Raw genomic sequence first — 8,733 nt, forward strand, 5'->3', positions numbered from 1 at the left:
CCACGGTTTCCTCCTTTCCCCCTGCGACCATTCGCTGGCCTCGTGGGCTTTTTCTTAGCCCACTAACCAAACCACGGCCCACTAGGCGAGCCCACCAATGCGTTCCACATCCACGACCACGACTGCCTCCTACCACCGCCTCCTGCGCCGCTTCCCTCGCCGGAGCGCCGCCGGCGGTCACCAGCTCCACGCGCTGCTCGCCAAGCTCGGCCTGCTCCACCACCCTGAATTCCTCTCCGCTCTCCTCTCTCGCATCCCGCCTTCGCCGTCGGCGCTCTCCCTTCTGCTCGAGGCCTCCCCGGCCGTCCTCTCGCCGTCGCTCGTCTGCCCGGTCATCGTCGCCTTCTCCTCCTCTCCGGCCCCGTCGTCCGCGCTCATCCTCTTCAACCATGCCTCCTCGTGCTCCCTCCCCACCCCGCTACCCACCTTCCCTGCGTTACTCAAATCCTGCGCTCGCGCATTCAACCGCAGCTCTCGCGCCGGTGTCGCGTCGGTCTTCGTCTCCAAGGGGATGGAGCTGCATTGCCGTGTCTTGAAGCTTGGCTGCGGGAAGGATCGATACGTGCGGAATGCGCTCGTCTCCATGTATGGCAAGTTCGGTCGCCTCGGGGATGCACGGAAGGCGTTCGATGAAATGCCTGACAAGAACGCCGTCTCGTGGAATGCGTTGGTCGGGGCTCATCGTGCCGCTGCAGACTGGATGGGTGCAGAGCGCGTCTCTCAAGCCATGCTAGAGAGGAACTTGTCATGTTGGAATGCTGAGATCGCACGAAATGTGAGTATCGGGTATATGGATGAGGCATCAAGGCTTTTCAGGGAAATGCCACAGAGGGATGTTGTTTCATGGAACTCTTTGATAAGTGGCTACACAAAGCTCGGCAAATATACCAAAGCATTGGAGATTTTTCAAGAAATGAAGGAGAATGCCATTGAACCTACGGAGCTTACACTTGTATTAATCCTTGGGGCTTGTGCAAAGGATGGCAAGCTGGAGCTGGGGACAGACATCCACATAAACCTTCAGAGCAAGGGCATTGTATCTGATGGCTTGGTTGGCAATGCACTCATTGATATGTATGCAAAATGTGGGAGGTTGGATCTCGCCAAGAAGGTCTTTGACAGAATGTCTATGAGGGATATTACATGCTGGAATGCAATGATCATTGGTTTCTCAGTACATGGCTGCTCATATGAGGCTCTAGAGCTCTTTGATTCGATGAAAATTGAGCCAAATCCTGTCGCATTTTTGGGTGTCTTGACTGCCTGCAGCCATGGTGGCCTAGTGAATGAGGGGAGGAAATATTTTAATAGCATGATTGAGGACTACAGAATTGTTCCTGATGTTAAGCATTATGGCTGCATGATTGATATGCTTTGCCGCTATGGAAGAATTGAAGAAGCTTATCTGATGATTAAAGAAAACCCTTCAACAGCAAACTCTGTTCTGTGGAAGATGTTGTTGGCAGCTTGCCGAGTGCATGGGCACATCGATCTTGCTTACAAGTTTTTTCATGAACTACATGAGCTGATTCTAACTGATAATGGACGAATTGTCACAATATCAAATGTTTATGCAGAAGCGAAGAGATGGGATGATGTCGAGCATCTGAGAATGAAGGTGAGACGCAACAGTGCTTTGAAGCATGCTGCACATAGTCAAATGGACGTAATGTAAGCAATACATCTGCCTGAAACTATAGGAAATAATGATCATTCTTAATTCTAGAAGCCCTAGCTCTTGAGTTTTGCTGGGCTGTAGCTCCAATAATTTTAATGTTGGTAGCTTCATTTTTATCTTGATGTTGGTGTCAAGTCATTTTAAGTACAGAAGGGTTAAGAAGGGAAAATTATAACTATTGTTATGGCATGCTTGTTTATCTTCAGATTTCCAGATGGACATATGTGTGATGGCACTGGAAAATTAACCGATACCGAATGGTTTTGTTGGTCAACAACAAATGTTTCTGAAACTGAATCATGAATCCGGGCTAATTGAATGTTTTAGACATGAATAACTGGCAGCAAAATAATTACTCACATCATTGCCCCTTCACTCATATCACTCAGTACCAAAGGTTCGGACAGAAGCAGAGATGGAGTGAAGTTGAGTATCTGAGAATAAAGATGATCAGATACAATGCCTCAAAGCATGCTGCAAACAGCCAAGTTAATTTTAGGTAGCCAATAAACACGCCACAAGCTGTACAGTGTAATATTCAGCTTCATTTCCAGAAGTCCACTTTGCTACTACTTCGGTTTTACCGCTAGACTGTAGTTCCAACGGGTGAGTTCACGTTTCTCAAGTAACTTTTTTATCTATCTGATATTGTTTTTTCATAATTTCATATTTCTAAAATTACCTTCTGTGGTGTTTAGGCCAATACTGCTGCTAATTCTCAAAGTGAAGACTGCTGAACTGTGAATTTCGTAAGAACTTTGAGTCGTATTAAACTATTAATGTATTGATACGCAGCAGATGGGAGATAATCTTCTTCTTGTTCTGAAATGTGCCTGTTCCACTGAGAGTCCTCGTTTTTGAGTATGTCACAATCATTGTGGTTAGGACTTTGGAGAAGTGCATTGTTTCCCAACATGCATCAGACAAAATGAAAATATTGGGTTTCTATCCATTTCCATTGCAATATGTGAAATTTTGGATGTCTACTCCACTGAATGTCTGTTGTCAGTAAACTGCACTGGCTAAATTGGCTACTGAAATGCAGAAAAGGAGAATGAAGTTGAACTCTGTCCTCTGCCTAGAAGTGATGAACTAAATTTCAATGTGGACGCTTCGCTAGATCAGTAGCCCATGAAAGGTGGAATATTCAGCAAGTACCAAAGCAAGTGCCATGGTGAGGAGCTCGAGAAGCTGATCCAGATGGGCAAACACAAATAGGATTGCAGAATGCATTCTTTCTTGGCTTCATATTGCCAGATGGTAACTGTAATATTTGCTATACAATGCTGGTGAACGACATTCCAGTAAAAGTTTTAAGTTTCGGTGTATATGGAGCAATGGAAATTTATATGGGCACAAATGAAAACAGTTCTGGAGGCTCAGTTCTCACAGTAAGAGCTGAATTAATGGGCAAGAAGGTATATAAAATGACTGATCTTATAAATTATAATCTCCTTTGTCATTGGCATATCTAATCTTATCTCCTTAATTCCATATAAATTAATTAGTACCCCCTATCATTTTCTTATTTCAGGCATGCAGTTGGTTGGTGACATAGGAGCATGGAGTTGATGCCATTCATGTGCATGCAATTTGATCTGAACGATCGAGATGGGGATCAAATGAACAGAGTAGTTTAGTTCATGCCAAAATTGAAAGTTTGGCTGAAATTGGAATGATGTGACGGAAAAATTGGAAGTTTGTGTGTAGAAAAGTTTTGATGTGATGGAAAAGTTGGAAGTTTGAAGAAAAATTTGGAACTAAACTCGGCCGTTGCTAGGCGACGTCTCTGGATGAATTAATGGATCGATCAGGTTGCTGCAGGCTGTTATAGCTCTGCACCAGGACCAAGCACTGCACATGACTGTATCTGTATGGACACACGGATGAAAGGAGAAATTTGCGAAGTAGCTGCTGATCCATCTGCCCAATCGATAGGCTACAAATAAATGAAGCTGGTAGCTTTCATTCAATAAACATGGATTCCTTCAACAGTGGAGTACCCATTGCTCTGTTTGCCCACAGATGGAATTGAAGCTGCGTGTCAAATGTCAATCTTTCTAAAGACCTGTCTTTTAATATGTATGCTTGTGAATTGTATTTTGTATATATGCCATACATAGAAATGATACTGCCATTAAGTCATTACTGTTGCAATATTCTATTCACAATGTAAATTATCTACTATTGTTATGGTGTAATATTGGAGACTCTACGAACTCTCACTGTTCTGCAGGGCAGAATATGTATACACGTTGGTTTCTGAATCCACGGCTGCTTGTGCATGTCGTTTTTATCTAGATTATGGGCATGTTCTACTATCCTTAAATAAATGCAAGACGTACGTACTCACCCACTCCGCCAAACAATATAATAGCAAAACAATTACACAAGTTCATAGACTTATTTACACTATTGTCCACACTTGATGATATGACATTGACATATGCATGCAGGAAATGCAAACACAAATACTCGTAGTAGCTCACACTATATGTAAACCGTAACAGCACATACTTCCTCCGTCCTCTAATATAAGGGATTTTAATATTTTACTTGTACTGTTTGACCACTCGTCTTATTCAAAATATTTGTGCAAATATAAAAACGAAAAATTATGTTTAAAGTACTTTCGATAATAAAGTAAGACACAAATAAAATAAATAATAATTTTAAAAATTTTTGAATAAGACGAATGGTCAAACAGTATAAATAAAATGTTAAAATTCCTTATATTAGCGGACATATAGGGAGTACTAATATATAAACTCTCTCTGGATGGCTGGATGCATGTGCCATGAATTTATCCTAAATTAGGGTACTGCAAATTAAAGTTGGCAAGTAGTAAATGAAACAATTCAACAACCACCAACTCATGATCAAAAGTCATATGTACAATTAACAAAAAGCACACGGTGTTTTAATTTTAGCTTTCCACCGCCCTGCACATGTAACTGCACGTGTAAGGTATCAACTGATGTATCGGACACTCGGACTCGATCGGAAGTCCTCTTTTCTCTAGGATTGAAACACTGCGCTTCTTCAAAAATTACCGGGAAGCACATAAACGTGGGTGCATGATTTCACTAATTACTCTCTAGGATGAAAACCAACTCCAACTTAATATAGGCCTATCATCGATATGATCTCCGGCTGGCCCAAAAACCCTATATAAACCCCTCTCCCTACCCCTCACTCACTCACCCACACCACACTCCACTCCACTCCACTACTGCGCTTAGCTAATTAAGCAGCAACTTAACTTGATCTTCTTGTGACCGATCGATGGCTCGCCCGGCGAATAATAACTATGCGGCGGCGGTGATGGTGGTGGCGCTGCTGGTGGCGGCGCCGGCGGCGAGCGCGGTGACATGCGGGCAGGTGGTGAGCATGCTGGCACCATGCATCATGTACGCGACGGGGAGGGTGTCCGCCCCCACCGGCGGCTGCTGCGACGGGGTCAGGACCCTCAACTCCGCCGCCGCCACCACCGCCGACCGCCAGACCACCTGCGCCTGCCTCAAGCAGCAGACCAGCGCCATGGGCGGCCTGAGGCCCGACCTCGTCGCCGGCATTCCCTCCAAGTGCGGCGTCAACATCCCCTACGCCATCAGCCCTTCCACCGACTGCTCCAGGTAATTCATTTGCCATCAATAACGGTTTTGATCTGTACGTTATTAGCTGCAGCTTAATTAACCATTGTTAATCTGCCTATGTATTTGTGCGTTAATTCGCACGCAGGGTGAACTGATGAGCGGATCAACGTCGACAAGTGATGCGACAATAATAAAGGAGAGATCGATCCATCGATCTCCAGCTCTCATTTCGCGGTTGCTATGTGCATGCGCCGTCGTCAATGATCGAGCTAGAAATATATATGCATGTTGCTCCTTCGTTGTGTTACTTCCTGCTTACCTGCTGCGGTTTGATAGTTAGCTAGTGTGAGAGACTGTGAGGGTTGATTTTGGGGCAGACGAATCATGAATCTCAGAGGACCTTGTACCACTGCACGCTTCAATATATATCCATCAAATGCAGGGTCTTTTAATAATGCATCTTGTCAATTAGTATTTCAGTTCATTAGCTGGATCTGCATATAATGCTCCTCCAGATTCTGGCATGTTCTTCATTTATACCTGTTGGGCCGGAGCCCCTTCGGCCGCGTGCAGCCTATAAATCTGGGCTGGCCTGGAACGGGAATGGGGCTCAAGCGCGGCCCGTTATGTGTGTCGTGCGACCCATGTTGATTTGCCTGTCCAAGTAGGAATATTGTTTGCACGCTTGGTTGGAGCGACAGACCGAAGGAAAAGTTCACTTATGAGTCCCAGTTTCATTCCTGTTGATATTTTTTCGTGGCCAACACAAGATCCCCATTATTAAAATATGTGAAAATCCATTCCCTCGACGGTTTGGATGACGATTTTATGAAATGTAAAGTGTTTACTAGATCTACATAAGGATGAATTCTAGATGCTCGCTCTGGAACATTTTTTTTTTTTGAAAAATAACCACCAGAGGGAGAGATTCTCTGCCTGAATTATATTGAAAAGAGGAAGGGGTTACAATCAACATGATGTCAACAACTTTCGTAATTAATCAGCAGCCTTCGATCTCCAACACTCCGCGAGGATGCAAGCAGGAAGCTCGGCTATATGTGCTGAGCGCCTCAAACAAGAAGATATATATAGGGCTCTAGCTCTCGTTGGCAAGATGTATTTTCTATTTTTCTTCCTCCTTTTAACCCTGCAATCTGTACTGAGCTTCCTTGTAAAACCTTCACAACCTTGACTTGTAAAAAAATTACTCAGTAGCTAAATTTAATTAAGTAACTAACTTTAGCTTTTATAACATAAAAAAGAATAAGATAATACCTAAATTTGTTTTGCAATCTGTAATGCATATAATTAATATAGACATTGAACACCTCTCCGAGCAGGTACAATAGTAGACTACTAAGCAAGCTATAAATACATATCGAGAACATAAATGAGAAGAAAAAAGAGCAAAGTGTTATAGATTTATAACCAGCTGTAGCACAAACTACAAGACTCAATGTGTGTATGATAGGTGGGACTAGATATTACTAGTTTATAGGTAACTATTGTATGAATTAGCTATTAAATTAACTATAGATGATTTAGAGTTAGTAGTTGACTATATACTCTATAGTTGGCTATAGATTATTCGGAGCTAGTAGTTGGAAGAAGTCCATCTACGGAGTGAAAAGACACAACATAACAGTGGTAGCCATATCCCTTGGCGATGACATCCGGCACTTAGTCGCTGAGCCACTCCGGTCGGACGCCTGCCAAACAACGCTCCTGTGTTGGGCAGGCCTCGAGTGCTGAGATGGCATGGTTCAGCGCCATTTTCCTTAGCACTGATCTGCTTAGTCACTGGCTCGGCTCTCAATGCTAGATGTAATGGCGCTGAGCTCTGACTACTCAACGCCATTTTTGTTGGCGCTGAGATCCAGCCCTGGTTCCAGCAAATCCATCCATTCACAGATTCCAGCAATCCGTCCATCCATTCACAAGCAGGTTCACAAGCAGCAAGCAGCCAACACAAGCAGTTCACAAGCCGGTTCATTAACAAGTTCACAAGCATCCATCTATTCACAAGTTCACATCCACACACAGCCAACATACACATCCATCCATCCATTCACAAGTTCACAAGCCGCAAGTAGCAAGCACAGAACACATCCATCCATCCATCTATATATCCACAACACACATAGGCAACACACATCCAGCACACATCCATCCAACACACATCCATCCATCCATCACACATCCATTCACAAAGTTCACAGAATATAGGTTCACAAGTTCACAAAATATAGGTTCATAGGTTCACAAGATCACAACTAAAGAGGCTATCGACTGTGACACCTACTTCTTCCTACCCCTTGGAGCACGAGGCTGATCGGGAGTGTACCTCCAGTTGAAACATGAGTTATCTTGTGTTGTGGTCGAGATGGCCCCTGCAACGACTGTGGAGCGTCCTACAGCTAGGAGGGACCGAGCTCCACTTGCTCCTCCTCTTCCTCCTCCTCTCTTTCTTCCTCCTCCTCTCCCTCTTGTACACCCTCTTGAGCCACTCCTCGACTTGTCCCCTGCTCAGCCCGTCGAGGTGGTTCGAAGGCATCGTCGGCCCTGCATCCCAGACATGCCGCCAACTTCTGCATCGCTGTCATAGAGTCTAGCACCAACAGAAGGAAGGAGTTAGTTCCAATTATGTGTGCGGTGCACGAATTTTACAAATCTACCAGTAATGCATTCCGAAGAATGCTGCTCTCTTGTTGCGAGCTAGGGGGCATGCCAAGTGCCACGCCCGCATCGTTGGCTGTCCTGATCAGCTCCCGTGTCTGTAGGAGAAGTTATAAGCACGAAGTACAGAAATTGGAAAACGAGTAAATAGAACCCATACTCACCACTTTGTCTCTAACCGGACCCATCCCGACCATGCTACCTCTACGGGTACTTGTATCGTACTTGTTCTGCTCCTCCACCTCAATCAGGTCGTCCACTATGTCGGTTAGCGTCCAAGCAAGGGTGCTGCGGTAGTTCCTCGCGAGCCAGGCTAAGTACGCGTCTAACTCTTACCTGTTGTGCATCGCGTTATCCGGCATGCGGTTGGCTTCAAACTGGTTCCATCGATCGATGTGTGTCTGATGATAAGCAGTCCAATCGGTGGTCTTCTTGTTTTTCCTTCTGTCCACCCTACACGCAAGACATAGTAATATGCAATTTTTTAATGACAAATGTGTAAATAGGACCGACTAGATGAATTATCCAAGAATTGAACCTGATTTCTACGTATGGTTATCGGAGGCAACTGGACTTACTTATGGAGTTCGATACTTGTAGAGAATCTTTGCGGGATCGTTGGCGCTGAGGGTGGGCATCTCAGCGCTGAAGCGGTTGGCGCTGAGGTTGGGCAACACAGTGCCGAAGCGATTGGCGCTGAGGTTCTTGCCACGTCGGCAGGGGGGTACGTCAGCAGGGGGGTCGGCTCGGGTGCCACGCTGGCACGGGGTCAGCGCCAAGTCC

At 44.9% G+C, this 8,733-nt stretch overlaps 2 protein-coding genes across 2 annotated transcripts; both read left to right on the forward strand.

Annotated features, from left to right (window-relative positions):
* Positions 1-7: 7 nt before the first annotated feature.
* On the forward strand, positions 8-4,039 carry LOC127754324 (pentatricopeptide repeat-containing protein At4g18840-like). The gene is made up of 4 exons (XM_052279804.1): positions 8-1,671; positions 1,885-2,284; positions 2,377-3,096; positions 3,213-4,039. Exons 1-2 carry the CDS (start codon positions 98-100, stop codon positions 1,979-1,981), a joined length of 1,671 nt encoding a protein of 556 aa, XP_052135764.1. The 5' UTR covers positions 8-97; the 3' UTR covers positions 1,982-2,284; positions 2,377-3,096; positions 3,213-4,039.
* Positions 4,040-4,862: 823 nt separating this feature from the next.
* On the forward strand, positions 4,863-5,568 carry LOC127754182 (non-specific lipid-transfer protein 4-like). Its single transcript, XM_052279661.1, has 2 exons — positions 4,863-5,313; positions 5,420-5,568. The coding sequence occupies exons 1-2, from the start codon at positions 4,964-4,966 to the stop codon at positions 5,427-5,429; spliced, it is 360 nt and encodes a 119-aa protein (XP_052135621.1). The 5' UTR covers positions 4,863-4,963; the 3' UTR covers positions 5,430-5,568.
* Positions 5,569-8,733: the final 3,165 nt, after the last annotated feature.

The sequence above is a fragment of the Oryza glaberrima genome, chromosome 11 (genome assembly GCF_000147395.1).
Source record: "Oryza glaberrima chromosome 11, OglaRS2, whole genome shotgun sequence".
In the NCBI taxonomy this organism is placed as follows: domain Eukaryota; kingdom Viridiplantae; phylum Streptophyta; class Magnoliopsida; order Poales; family Poaceae; genus Oryza; species Oryza glaberrima.

What these genes read in the sequence shown, in the direction of transcription:
- LOC127754182 (XM_052279661.1), top strand. Translation starts at nt 4,964, where the DNA reads ATGGCTCGCCCGGCGAATAATAACTATGCGGCGGCGGTGATGGTGGTG.
- LOC127754324 (XM_052279804.1), top strand. Translation starts at nt 98, where the DNA reads ATGCGTTCCACATCCACGACCACGACTGCCTCCTACCACCGCCTCCTG. An exon ending in CATAGTCAAATGGACGTAAT is followed by an intron (nt 1,672 to 1,884) that starts GTAAGCAATACA and finishes GTTTATCTTCAG; the next exon opens with ATTTCCAGATGGACATATGT.